We start from the raw sequence: 15,241 nt of genomic DNA on the forward strand, positions 1-15,241 counted from the left end.
AATTCTCTGTGTGAACAGACACACACACAAACCCCTCTGCTAGAATCCTAGCCTCCATATCTCATTCAATGCCACCAACAACCAAAAGGAAAATGAGAGAAGAGTGGAAGAAAAGCCATACATTCCCACTTCTCATTATTCCAATTTAATGTCTTTTCATTTCCCCCAACAAAGCCAGCCCCCAGACGTTACTCCTGTGATCATATACTAGGAATCTCCCTGAGAACTGGTCTCACTATGAAATAGGGATAACATTTCAAAAACCTATAAGGTGTTTTCCATTTCCATATAAGTCTGCTGTTATCTACAGAGGCTAGAGTGCAGAACACAGAAAAAAAGGTTTTGTTTATGGGGGGCAAGAGGGTGGCTGCCAAGGGGAGAAGAGAACTAAAAGGGCCAGGAAGAGGAAGGAAGGGAGCAGAGGGAGAAAGAGTTGAACAGAAAGCTCGGGTCTCTCAGCAGAATCATGAATGCTTTGTTACTGGCAGTTAAAGGGAAAAAAAGAGACGATCTTAGAAAACTTCAAAAGGCCTTTGAGCTTGCCTTTTGAGACAGAAAGCGAGGTTCCAATCTATTACACAGTGAGCATGGGAAGAGGAGAAAAGCTGGCACGAAGCATTAAGTAGCCATAATGGAGAGTGAAATGCCTATATAGGCCAATGCCTAACACCCTGACAATGCTGATACCAACTGGAAAGTATTCAGGGAAATTAAACTGGTAAGAAAAGGTCCTGGTCTCTCTCTAGCTCCTCATTCATAATCTCTCCTTTACTTCCACGTCTCTTTTTAGTCAACACTCACTCTTTGCTGACCTGTTATGTTCAGAGTCAAGACAACTATTTGTGGAAGTCCCTAATTCTGTCACTAGATCTATGGTGGGGAAGTAGGGAGAAGGAGAAAAGAGATGTTTTACTGGCATCTCACATTGGTAATCAGAATCAATTTTTCCACAAAAATGTTATGTGTATATATAGATTACACAGCACTTATTAGTTTAGTAAAGGACTTTAGATATATTTATATATGAAATAGGCTTTTGTGGACCAATCTAATAACCAAATTCCTAGCCAGAATATATCTGTTTTTAATAACCTACTAAGGGTACGTAAATGTTCCTAAGTAGGGGACTGTGTGCACATGCAGGTATTGTCATCCTAGATGATGTATAACATTACGATAAACACTGTTCTATAAGACATGCCATTTAGTTTCTAGTTCTAGTACTAACCTTAACTAGTTTTGTGACCACCAGCAAGGCATCTAATTTTTCAGAACTTTATTTCCCTATATGAAAATAATAAGACTACATGCATTTTCTTCTTGTAAGTTTTGTCATAAAGGATAAAATAAAACACACACACACACTGACAGTTTATGTAAAAAGTACATGATCATACAGATTGTCTTCTTTACACTTTGATGTCTACTCCTGTATGTATACTGCATAACTTGGCATCATGTTGTATAGCCCTCAGAGCATGTATTTAATATTCAAATGAGTTAAAACAGTAAAACCAAATCATGAAGAGCACTGAATTAACTGTAGCAATGGATTAAACAGGAAAAATAATCTTTGACCTTAAAGAGCAACAATGTAACTAACCATCTTTTGATTTATACTTAAATTTTTATGAGCGCCACCTATCTCCATAACACTGTCTCAAGAAGGCAAATCTTGGAAGACTGGCTTCTCTGTAACAGTAAGAATCTATGGCCATTTCTTCTAATTTGTGAAAATAAACTATGAGAGGAAAAATCTCTCCCACATATGCTTCAAAACTTGAAATATTTACCTGACGGACTGCCAAAGCATATTTTATTCCCAGTAGACCACCGTGTCTAACTTCCCATTGTTCTTGTGTAAGTAATTTTAGCAGCACATCCACAGTCTTATGAACTCCTGTTTCATTCATGTGTTTTAAAACCACACCTAATGTTTGAGCACAAGTTTCACGAACTGGTGCCACAACCTACAGATGAAAAAGGAAGAAAACTCATATTTGCAAAAAACATATTTTGTAGAATTTGAAATTTGATTGGGCAAAGCTTCCCTTAAATGATACTTACTTCATCAGAAACAAAGTCTCCAAATCTGTCTAATGCAAAAACACAAAGGAGTCTAATAACCAAGTCTTCCAACCATTCTTGATGCTGCTGAATCATCTGTTAAAACATAATATATATATATATATATATACACACACACACACATTTTTTTTAACATATTTTTTAAAAACAAAGATCACACGTTGTACTGAGGACTTGGGGGACACCTTAGGTCCAAAATCAAAAAAAAATATATGGGAACAGATTATTTTAGCTGTAGGAACAATAACCAAAAAGTAGAATAGTCCCAATTAATGTCTCTAATATTAAACATATCCCATATCCCCTTTGATCATTAACTCAATTTAGAAATACTATATCAAAATTCTTAAAATTCATGGATTATATTATGTTACCTACACTCCAAGAGAAATTAAGAAACTAATTACTTCAGGTTGTTCTCATATCAAGTACACCGGTCACATATCTATTATTTATACTATTACCAGTGTCTCCAGGCAATACCAATTATGTTGCTCACTGACCTCTCAACTAGCCTCTTATTCATCTTACTCTACTTTTCAATCCATTGTATGATATTTACCTTTTCATATCTCTTCCTCTTATTTACCTCTCATTCCTACTTCACGGCACATACTCGTTACTTCCCTACATTGGAAAAAGATGCCAACTATTAATACTTGGTGATAATTGTTGCATTAATACACTTACCTCTTCTAAAGTGCTGTCACCCATTTTACCACCACTTTTCCCATGAGCTTTAAGAATTTCCCTAAGTCCAGTGCCTGCACCATGTCGAACCTGAAAAGAATCAAGAAGCAAATGTCAGAGGTTAAATGTTTAAGAAACGAAGTTTAGATTTTTCTTCTACACGAAATAAGGATACTGGATTCTTAAGAAATTAGAATAAACTAACTGGAACTTTACAAGAATGTATTTTTCTTCAACTATCTAAGAAGAATTACACATATAAATTTCAGACTGCTTTTGGTTATATGGAATTTTTTTTAAAATCAAGCAAGAAAACAGCTATTCTAAAATCCTCTTGAGATATAAATTCACATTGTTTTCACTCCCTTATCCTCTACCTTCATTCAGCACTATCCACAGCAAGAGCGAGGAAACAAAGTACCATATATCTTTTTTTTTTTTTTTTTTTGAGGTGGAGTCTCACTCTGTTGCCCAGGCTTGAGGGCAGTGATGCGATCTTGGCTCACTGCAACCTCCGCCTCCCGGGTTCAAGCGATTCTCCTGCCTCAAGCCGCCCAAGTAGCTGAGATTACAGGTACCCGCCACCACACCTGGCTAGTTTTTGTATTTTTAGTAGAGACGGGGTTTCTCCATGTTGGCCAGGCTGATCTCAAACTCCTGACCTCAAGCATCTTCCGCCTCAGCCTCCCAAAGTATTAGGATTACAGGTGTGAGCCACCGCGCCCAGCCCACGGTGTTCTTTATAATCCCAACACATGTATTTTCAAAATACGTGCATCAAAACTAAGCTCCAGGCTGGGCGCGGTGGCTCACACCTGTAATCTCAGCACTTTGGGAGGCCCAGGCGGGCAGATCACTTGAGCTCAGGAGTTCAAGCAAGACCAGCTTGGCCAACACGATGAAACCCCATCTCTAATAAAAATATTTTAAAAATTAGCCGGGTGTGGTGGTGCGCACCTGTAGTCCCCGCTATTCAGGAGGCTAAGCCAGGAGAATCACCTGAACATGGGTAGCGGAGGTTGCAGTGAGTCAAGATCATGCCACTGCACTCCAGTCTGGGAGACAGAGTGAGACTCCATCGCCAAAAAACCAAAAAGCAAAAAACCTAAGCTCCAAAGCTACCAGTGATAAGTGAGTGCCAAAAGAAGACGATACAAATAAAATATCTTATGATTAATGCATCACATCCTGGGGATGAACCACCTTTCTTTGAGAAGGTGAGGCTACTTTCTGCAGTGTCATCTGGAAAGGAAAAGGACAAGCTATTGACACTGTACCCACTTCTTAAGACCCCATGAGTTATGACTTGAGTAACTTTAAATAGAATTACACCAAGGAAACACAACTAAAAGGTATTCTAAAGAAATGTTTGTTAAATTACACAGAGGTCAACAGAGGGGAAAAACAATAGTCTGAAACTACCAATCCTCAACTTCAAGCAGAGGAACTTCACTCTTTCTTCTCTTCTACACATTGGGAACTGTTCAAGATGTTCTCTAAAGATTTCTGAGGCTAAAAAGCTGGCTTGGAAACTACTGCTCTTGATCAATCAAAATTGTCCACTTCCAAAGGAAAGGAAGTATTTTTTTACTGTCTGGGAGAGATATTCAAGCCTTTGGATTATAATGGAAAGAACAAAAAGAAACAAACAATTCACTAAAGAATATGACTGAAGGATATGAAAGGTGAAAATCAATCTATAGTTTTCTATTTAGGTTAATGGTATGACATGCCCTGAGTCCTGAGATGAACAGAGAACAGGAACTCTGAGAAAGTATATTGCTCCTGACATTGTTCCCTTCATTAGCACAGAAAACAGAGCTGAGAGAAACTGTAATGAAGAAATCTTACCTCCCAGGAGGGATTAAAAAGGTCATTGCAAAGTTCTTCACAAAAGCTTTCCAAAGGCCATTCATTTGTCTGAATAAGAAAAACAGAATTACTACTAGTTCAAAAGGTCTATTTTATGCTAACAATTTAAGTAACTCAATAAATTTTATTTGTAGGTCTAGTAGTAGCAATCAAGCTTTTAAAAATTTAATTTTTTAACTAATTAAGATGTATTTTTACCAATAAAAATTCTCTCAATAGACAGATTATTCAATACTTTCTACGGATATATTAGTTTGAAAAAGATTATAAGCAATCTTTCTTTTTTTTGTTTTTTTTTGAGACAGAGTCTCGCCCTATCGGCCAGGCTGGAGTACAATGGCGCAGTCTCGACTCACTGCAACCTCTGCCTCCCGGGTTCAAGCGATTCTCAGCCTCCCAAGTAGCTGGGATTACAGGCGTGCACCACCACATCTGGCTAATTTTTTGTATCTTTAGTAGAGATGAGGTTTCACCATGTTGGCCAGGCTGGTCTTGAGCTCCTGACCTCATGATACGCCTGACTTGGCCTCTTAAAAGTCCTGGGATTACAGGTGTGAATCACTGCTGCTGGCCCAAAGATTACAAGCAATTTTAATGGATACTTTAGAGTCTTTCAAGAGTACCTCTTCAATTAAGGAAGAGCTGTCTGGAATATTATCAATCAAGACTTTGGAATCATTTGCAGATTGATTAATAACAACATTTGCTATTTTCCGTCTCTTTTCTTCTGGCTCCCCATCAGTGCTATCATTGCTAAAAAATAAAAGTCACCATTTAGAAAATGAATAAAGCATAATGTGAACCACAATGAATGAAATGAATAAAAGATAATGTGAATCATGACGAATTTAAGATAACTCATCATTTAAACAAATGTTTTACACCATATTCTGCTTATATGATTTACTTAAAATGCCATGTATCAAATGACTAACTGCTTAAAATTTTTTGAGCAAAATATATCCTAAGTACACCATAGGTTGGTGAATTCTTTTTTTCAAATTGGATCTTGAATTTAATAGGCCAGTTTTCCCTCCTCTCTACAATCAGCTCCTCATCTTTTTTATAACCTGCATATAACCTGCATCTGGTCCAGCATAACACTAATGTTTTTAGGCTTTTATATACTAGAGAAAACTAATATACTGCGCAATACAGTATAATCTTACCAGTTCTTGAAAAATATGGAGAGATAAACAATTGACCAATGAAAAAAGAATATAGAAATTTGAGGAAATGTTGTATTAACTTAAAGACCCAAAATATTGAGGCTAGCCTAATATTGGAAAGGAGAGGACAAGTCAAACTACTTTTTTTTTTTTTTTTTTGAGACGGAGTCTCACTGTGTCTCCCAGGCTGGAGTGCAGTGGCGCGATCTCGGCTCACTGCAAGCTCCGCCCCCCGGGTTCACGCCATTCTCCCGCCTCAGCCTCCCAAGTAGCTGGGACTACAGGCGCCGCTACCGCGCCCGGCTAGTTTTTTGTATTTTTAGTAGAGACGGGGTTTCACCATGTTAGCCAGGATAGTCTCGATCTCCTGACCTTGTGATCCACCCGCCTCGGCCTCCCAAAGTGCTGGGATTACAGGCTTGAGCCACCGCGCCCGGCCAGTCAAACTACTTTTATTCAACATTTAGAAATGAAAAACTCAGCACATTTTAAAGCATATACAGCATTATTTTCTATACATACTTCTCCCCTCTCTCCATCTTAATAGTGAAATTTATTTGGTCAACCATTTTTTCTATAAGGTGATAAAAGAAATCTGAGCCTCCCTTTCCTCATTTCCTATTACTCTTTCCTCAATTATATCCACATCTAGCCACATTAGTAGGTCACCTTAAGTCCCTGAACTTGTTAGGCATGTTTCCACTTGCAGACGTTTGTCCTTGAAATTCCCTCTATTTGGAAAGCATAACATTTTCTTAAACTATTTGAAACTTTTCCTAGATATTCACAGGACTAGCACTCTCATTTCTTTCAGGTTGTTACTTAAAATTCACCTCTATGAAGCCCTCGCAGACCATCCTATCTAAAATTTCAAACTCTAAACTCTATACCCCAAAAATATTTCACATGTTCTTCCCTATTTTATCTTCTTTTCCTTAACCCTTATCATTAACATGATCTGTATTTTATATATATACACATACAGACACACACACTCTATTTTACTTATTTGTTTTCCATCTTTCTTTCCCTCCAGACTATAACCTCCAAAGGCAGGAATTCTTATCTATTTTATTTACTCATGTCCTCAGGGCCTAGAACAATACCTGGCAAATAGAAGGTATTTAATAAATGTTTGTGAAATGAATGACTTATGAACTCTGAAAAATAAAGTCTAATATTTCCAACATTAAAATCTTTGGCTAAAACTGCTTGTATGAATAAAAACCAGTAGAAAAACTTAATAGGTTACTATATGATCTTAATGAGCTGCTAACTTTCTTAACATCTTGTCATTAACAAGCTGAATAAAAAGTCTGCAGTTAAAGATTCAGCCTCAAGTATAAATTTCTACCAAGTATATGTTTACTATTTATCCCCCTTTTTGTCTAGCTTTTAAACACTAAACACTTTTTAGCTTTATGTGAACACATATAACAAAAAGTTCTGTCATCTGCAAATCGTATTTTCCGAGGCTTTTTATTAATTCAGCATTTATGCAAACATTTCCTGAGCACCACTAAAGATTCGTATTTAACAGATCTGAGTGGGATTCAAGAATATATATTTTTGGCCAGGTGTGATGGCTCAAAGCCTATAATCTCAACACTTTGGGAGGCCAAGGAAGGAGGACCACTTGAGCCAAGGAGTTAGAGAACAGCCTAGGCAACACAGGGAGACCCTATGTCTACAAAAAAATTAAAAATCAGTCACGCATAGTGGTGCACACCTGTAGTCCCAGTTACTTGGGAGGCTGAGGCAGGAGGACTGCTTGAGCCTGGGAGTTTGAGGCTGCAGTGCGTTACGATCGTGCCACTGCACTCCAGCCTGGGCGACAGACTGAGACTGTATCTCAAAAAACAAAAACTAAAACCAAAAAAAAAAAAAAAAAAAAAAAGCATTTTTTTTTTACAAGCTCCTCAAAGAGCACCTGAAGGAAATAGTTTTGAACCACTCTTTGAGAAATGCTGCTCCAAGCCATGCAAAGATGATCACTTTTAGCAACTCATGAAGAAACAGAGGACAGTGACTTTACCCACAGAGTTCTTTTCTTCAACAGGACTACATAAACTAACCTAGATTATCATTGGCTATTTAGCATAGCCCCAGCTTAAGGAACAGGTGAGGTAATATCGTGACAATACCTCCCACTTTACTAAGGGAGTATTCTTAACTTGTGGTCCTTAGACACCTCTCTGACTTCATTCTCTATCACTCTCCTGTGCACTCATCCCAGTATAGAAAGCCATACTGCCCTTCTATTTGTTTCTTGAATATTCCATTTAAGGCATTTAAACTTGTTTTTTCTGCCTGGAATGCTCTTCCCTTTGGAGATCCTCAGCCCTCATTCAAAACTGGTAATTAGTAGGAAAAAAGTCTGTACATGTGGATTTTTCTGGGGAAGTTGTCTCAGTTCCCAGTAACAATAAATACTCTCTGACAATTGAGTAAGAGAATCCAAACAGTACTCCTCAGCTAAATATGTCAGCAGAATGTTTCTATAAATCAAGCAGACACAGATTAAAGCCACACAGCCCTCTTGTTTTAAGTGAATAAGCAAAAAAAGATTACTACCTCTTTTCATTAGTTTCCACTGCATCCCTGGATCTCTGTTTTGCAAATAACTTGGCCATTCTTTTAGCTTTGTTCCTTTGTCTATTGCTCATTCCTGCTCGAAACTCTGAGTCAATCAATTCAGCTGCCTGAAGAGTCTAAAAGAATAAAAGAATGCTGAGTTGGAACTTTTGAACTTAAAATAAATACCTATAGTCTCAGCCTCAGAAGAAGACTAAGTCCATAAATTTCAGTGTATATACATCGATCACATTCTTTTTTGACAGACTCACACTCTTCTGTTGTATGTACCATAATTTCAGTCTTTTCTTCCCTCTTCTCTATTATTCCAACTCCCAACAGATACACATAATGCTTCTTAACTTTTTTTATGCTACATTATGAGGTACAAATGTATGATCCTAACCCACAGAGAAGGCTTTGAAGAGGTAAGACTTCAAAATAAAAATAATATCACCAAAAAGTTATGAGAATAAATGTCAACAAAAGAAACTGATCATCACCATCTGCTGAAATAAATAAATAAGTAAATTATAGCCTTAAGTGATTGGTCCAGCATGCTATTGTCCAGCTTAGCTCATATGCCCCTTTCCTCTTAACTACTTACCGCCTACTCTTTTTGCTCTTTTCCATTCACAGAAGACACTATAAAGTCTGTGTGTTAGATTTTAAAGCTCAAGCCTAAAAATCCCTTCTGTGCCTACCCATAAGATTCAACTGAAATTTATACTTCCGCAACCAGTTAAGGTCACTGGTGTGGATGTTCTGCTGCAGTCTTGATAAAGAACTATGGGCACATATACAAGCAATGCAGCTGTAATGACTTATGGCAACGATGAACCTTAAGCAACTTCCCCCAAAGGTCCATGATACATAAACCTGGATTTTGCAAATCCCAAATTGGTGTTGCCTATCCCACACCCAATTAATCTGATGTGAATAGCCCACTTTCTAATACACCTGCTCATTCATTTTATTACACCATGTTCAATTACTCATACTGTGATCACGTTATTGCATTTTTATTCTCCATTATTTTATTCTATTTTCCTCTTTATCTTCTAGTTACATCTTACACTTTCCTTTCTACCCCATTTCCTTCTGTTCCTTTCAGGGTGTTGCTATATTTCGGCCTCTTCATACTCTCTCTTTTTTCTCTCCTAGTATCTGCCCTTTTCCCCCTTGTCTGCGAAAGTTATTCATCATCACACACCGCCCCAACCCTAAAAAATACACTTTACAAATTCTAATGGTTTAAGTTCCATTCGTATAAAGGCAAATAGAACCAATCTCCACTGAAGCAAAGGAAATGAACAAGGGAATGACAAGATAGGAGATTCATAACTGCAAAGCAGGAATTTTTAATGCAGCCCGTGGACCCCTAAAAGAACACTGGGGGTCAGGCAAAAGAGTACAGAACCCCTTGCGATGTAATATCGCATTGTATGTGCATTTTTCTGAAGAGAGAACCACAGCTTTTCCTAGCGCTTCAAAAGAGTCTATGGCATAAAAAAAGTTAAGCAGCACAAATGTATCCACTGGGAACTGGAACAGAGGAGGAGGAAGAAATCAGTGAAATTATGGTACAGACACAAAACAAAACAGCACCATGAAGCTGTCCAAGAAGAATGCGGTCAACCTGAATACACTGATACATTAAGCTGTATGAAGTGAGAAAAGGCAAACATGGCTTAAAAATAATACATACACATACATACACACACACACACACACACACACACGCACTTGTACATAGAAGTTTCAGAAATGACGCACAAGTAACTTGAAAATGGTTGTCTACGGGACATGGAAATGTTTGTGTCCTGTTGGCAAAAAACTTCCTTTTACTTCATATTATATACCCTTTTTTGGTTGTTTGCAAGTCTTGTCATATTTCTCACTTAAAAAGAATAAATCATAACACTAAACACTTCTACTATCATATCTGACTATAACAGCCCTTACTATCTCTCTCTCCCCCAAAAAATTACTTTTCCCTCCATCAAAGAACATACCAAAAAAAAGAGCAATTGGAGCAATTAGAATCTTTCAATACCAGTAGCTCCTAAAAGGTCTAATACAACTTAACAGTCCAGTGTCTGGGAGGTAGGTTGAGCTTCTGACTCTATAGAATCTGTCATCAGAAATCCAGTTTAAAAAGATGCTAAATCATGGTGGCACTAAGCAGCAATGAACAGAGCTAAGTATAACATTTTCTTAAACTATAATTACATGAGCAAAATGAAGCAAACCCTTTGTATTATTACTTGCAATCAAATAACCAAACGTTTTACCTACAGGTTGTTTGTTTACAAAGGCTGCTGAAGTTGGGGTATAATCCAAATCCTCATCATTGAAAAGTTCTTCAGTACTCATTCCAATTGCTTCTCCCATATTAAGGCCAAGTTTCTTCTGTAATAATTTTCGTTGGCGTGCTATCCTCTCTTTAGGATCCACTTCACCTTTCAACAGAAAAGAAACACGTTTTCTCCAAATCAGTTAAGAAATTTTCTAATATGTGCACATTGAACTCCATCAAAATAAACACACTATTAAAACATCCCTTCTGCCAATAAAACCAACCATATTCATTCACGATCATCTCTGAACATCTCATAAACTCTGTTACCTAATCACATTGGAAAATAGTGTTCTAGTTAACAAAACATTCTGGGAGTTCTCACTGAGATTCCCCCACTCCCCAACTGTCAATTAGTAAATATATATAAAATAGTAAGATTCATTCCTGGGCCAGGTGCAGTGGCTCACACCTGTAATCCCAGCACTTTGGGTGGCCAAGGTGGGAGGATCACTTGAGCCCAGGAGTTTGAGACCAGTCTGGACAATGTAGGGAGGCCCCATCTCTATAAAAAATAATTAGCAGGGCATGATGGTGCACGCCTGTAGTCCCAGCTACTCCAGGGACTGAAGCAGGAGGCTTGCTCAGCCCAGGAGGTCAAGGCTGCAGTGAGCTGTGATCAAAACACTGCAGTCCAGCCTGGGAAACACAGTGAGACCATGTCTCAAAAAAAAAAAAAAAAAAAAAACAAAACAAAACAAAAAAAAACCATCTCTATGGAAACAAATCAATTTTATTTTATAGCTACACCTGTACCTCCTATGGAAGCTCTCACTGGGCAAAAAAAAAAAAAAAAAAACCCAATATCTAGATTTTGTTCAATGGTAAAAGGGCTCAACAAACAAATGCTTACTCCAAGTGTAGCCTTTATGTATTCTGAGCTGATACAGCCCTAATATCCCAAATAATAACGATAAGGGAATAAAAGTAGACAGGTTTTTAAGTGTCTCAAGTAAAACCCTCAATCCTTCGGTGCAAAACAGACAAAACAGAACATACCAAAGGACATTTAAAAATAAAAATTTCCCCTTAAAACAGCTAAGCTGCAAAAGAGAGTTATACCTTATTGAAAAAAATTTGATATTTTAAAAACAATAACAATCTGCTTCTAATAATGGCTGAGTTAGTTCCTATTGGACTAACCCTCTGCACCTAACTCTGGCCAAAACAGAAAAAACAGACTACCTAAAGGCACTAAGAAAAAAAAAAAAAGCATTTACTTAGGGGAACTGTCAGTACTTAAAAAGATGGGAATAGCACTAACAGCTAAAAGCTACAAAAGCTAAAAGCTACAAAAAAAAAAAAAAAAAGTTTTCCCTTTTTGTAACATTTAGCCTGAAGATAGAGGCAGTCCACGAAATGTGTGGCAGCTAAAATTTGAATTGAAAACCTAGTCTTCTTTTTTTGCCCCCAACTAAGGACAAGGTCTCTCACTCTGATACCCAGGCAGTAGGTACAATCATAGCTCACTGCAGCCTCAAACTCCTGGACTTAAGAAGTCCTCCTGCCTCAGCCTTGTGAGTAGCTAGTACTATATGCATGTGTCACCATTCCTGGTTAATTTTTTTTTTTAATTTTTAATTTTAGAGATGGGGTTTACTATGTTTGCCCAGGCTGGTTTTGAACTCCTGGCCTCAAGCAGTCCTCCTGCCTTGGCTTACCAAAGTGCTGGGATTACAAGCTTGAGCCACCGCACCTGGCCAAAATCCACAGTCTTTCTGGCTTGGCTTGAAGCATGAGAAGAGAGTTAGGGGCCATTGCAATCCCAGGAAGTTAGAAAGGGAAAACCCTCAAAAAAACAGAACCAGAGAGACGAAGGCCAAAATTATCTGTAAACTCAGCCCAAATCTCTGGCTGACCCCTCAACTATGCATGCACAGAGCAAACTCCAAACAATGCAGCTAAAGCTAAGATCTAAAAAGCTAAAATTGACATTTGAGCTCTTGCCCACAGCAAAGAAGAATGAGTTCAAAATTTTGAGTTCCATCAAATTAAATGTCTGCTAAAATAAGCAAGCAAAAACAAGCAAAACAATCTTTGGAAGAACATAACAGAATCTAGTCCATACCACGTAACGTTCCTAATGTGCAGAATAACTGACAAAATTAAACAAAAGCAAAGAAAAGAAAATGTAATCCATTTTCAAAAGAAAGACAATTAATAGGGGGACCAACTCTGAGATGTCTCAGATGTTAGAATTAAAAGGTTTTAGGATTTCTGTTGTTTTTTGAGACACGGTCTTGCTCTGCTGCTCAGGCTGGAGTGCAGTAGCATGATCACAGCTCACTGGAGCCTTATCCTCCCAGACTCAGGCAATTCTCCCACCTCAGCCTCCTGAGTAGCTGGGAACACAGGCATGCACCACTACACCAGCTAATTTTTTATTTTTTCTGGAAGTGGGGTTTCTCTAGATTGCCCAGGCTGGTCTCAAACTCCTGGGCTCAAGACATCCTTTCACTTCGGCCTCCCAAAGTGCTGGGATTACAGGCCTGAGTTACTGCACCTGGCCAGAATGCAAGATTTGTAAGAAACTAACATAAGAATGCTCAATGTAAAAGAAGATACTGTCACAATGAATAAAAGACAGAGGATACCTTGGTAGAGAATGAGAAACTATAAAAAAGAACCAGGCTGGGTACAGTGGCTCACATCTGTAATCCCAACAGTCGGGGAGGCCAAGGCAGGAGGATCGCTTTGGCCTAGGAGTTCAAGACCAGCCTGGGCAACATGGCAAAATCCCATCTATACAAAAAATTTTAAAAATATATAGAATTGTACACTTTAAAAGGGTGAATTAAATAATGTGCAAAATATGCCAACACAACTTTTTTTTTTTTTTAATAAAAAAGAAGGTCTGGGGCAGGCATAGTGGCTCACACCTGTAATCTCAGCACTTTGGGAGGCTGAGGTGGGAGAATCGCTTGAGGCCAGGAATTTGGGACCAGCCTGGGTAACACAGCAAGATCCTTATCTCTACAGAAAAAAAAATAAAAAATTAGCCAGGCTTGGTGGCACATGGCTGTGGTCCTAGCAAGATGGGAGGATTGCTTGAGCCCAGGAGTTCAAGGGTGCAGTGAGCTATGATCATATCACTGAACTCCAGCCTGGGCAACAGAGTTAGATCCTGTCTCTAAATAAATAAATAAATAGTTCTAAAACTAAAAAATACAGTATCTGAAAAAAAATTCTTTTAAACCACTGGATAGACTTAACAGCTTAATGGAAGATAACAGGACAAAATGCAAGCAAACTTAAAGATAAAGCAATGCTGTTCTCACTCACAGGTGGGAACTGAACAATGAGAACACTTGGACACAGGGCGAGGAACATCATACACTGGGGCCTGTCATGGGGTGGGAGTATGGGGGAGGGATAGCATTAGGAGATACACCTAATATAAATGACGAGTTAATGGGTGCAGCAAACCAACACGGCACATGTATACATATGTGACAAACCTGCACGTTGTGCACATGTACCCTAGAACTTAAAGTATAATAATAAAAAAAAGATAAAGCAATACAAAGTACCCAATCTAAAGAACAAAGAGAAAAAAAGATACAAGGAAAAAAAAGCCCAAATATGAAATCAAGAAAACAATTCTATTTACGAAAACAACTTGTATTCTGTAAAGTATAAAATGAAAAAAAATTTAAAACCAAATGAAAATGTTCATGCATCATAAGAGTAAATATTGTTAAAACACTAATATTTCCCAAATGTATATACAGATTCAACACAATTGCTATCAAAATCCCACCTGGCTTTTTTTTTTTTTTTTTTTTTTGCAAACATTGACAGACTGGTCCTAAAATTCATACGGAAATGCAAGAGACTCAGAATAACCAAAACAATCTTGAAACACGGGAACAAAGTTGGAGGCTCATATATCCTGATTTCAAAACTTACTACAATGCAACAATAATTAAGACAATGTGGTACTCGCATAAGAATAGACATCAATGGAATAGAATTAAGAGTCCTGAAATAAACCTATGTGTCAATAGTCAACTGATTTTTGACAAGGGTTCCAGAGCAATTCAATGGGAAACAGAACAGTATTTTCTACAAATAGTGTTGAGACAACAGGATAGCCACATGTAAAAGAATGAAGCTGGACCCTTAACCTCAAAACATATACAAAAAACCCTCAAAATTAATAAAAGAACTAAAAACTAAAGCTATAAAACTCTCAGAAGAAAAGAGAGGTTGGCCGGGCACGGTGGCTCAAGCCTGTAATCCCAGCACTTTGGGAGGCCGAGACGGGTGGATCACGAGGTCAGGAGATCGAGAACATCCTGGCTAACACGGCGAAACCCCATCTCTACTAAAAAATACAAAAAACTAGCCAGGCGAGGTGGCCGGCGCCTGTAGTCCCAGCTACTCGGGAGGCTGAGGCAGGAGAATGGCGTAAACCCGGGAGGTGGAGCTTGCAGTGAGCCGAGATCCGGCCACTGCACTCCAGCCTGGGCAACAGAGCGAGACTCTG

General features: G+C 38.2%; 1 protein-coding gene across 5 annotated transcripts in view; it reads right to left on the bottom strand.

Annotated features, from left to right (window-relative positions):
• BTAF1 (B-TFIID TATA-box binding protein associated factor 1) overlaps window positions 1-15,241 on the bottom strand; it is a 106,153-nt gene that overhangs the window by 66,983 nt on the left and 23,929 nt on the right. For 4 of the 5 annotated variants that reach the window (XM_031652183.1, XM_031652186.1, XM_031652184.1 and 1 more), the window contains 7 exons: window positions 10,692-10,855; window positions 8,394-8,530; window positions 5,274-5,403; window positions 4,630-4,698; window positions 2,779-2,868; window positions 2,068-2,163; window positions 1,794-1,970 (listed from right to left, as the gene is read on the bottom strand). In XM_031652183.1, the coding sequence (XP_031508043.1) occupies window positions 1,794-1,970; window positions 2,068-2,163; window positions 2,779-2,868; window positions 4,630-4,698; window positions 5,274-5,403; window positions 8,394-8,530; window positions 10,692-10,855 (863 nt within the window). Of the gene's footprint in view, window positions 1-1,793; window positions 1,971-2,067; window positions 2,164-2,650; window positions 2,869-4,629; window positions 4,699-5,273; window positions 5,404-8,393; window positions 8,531-10,691; window positions 10,856-15,241 lie in introns of all 5 variants that reach the window. The other variant, XM_031652187.1, reaches the window with a different exon arrangement.

The sequence above is a fragment of the Papio anubis genome, chromosome 11 (assembly GCF_008728515.1).
Source record: "Papio anubis isolate 15944 chromosome 11, Panubis1.0, whole genome shotgun sequence".
NCBI lineage: Eukaryota > Metazoa > Chordata > Mammalia > Primates > Cercopithecidae > Papio > Papio anubis.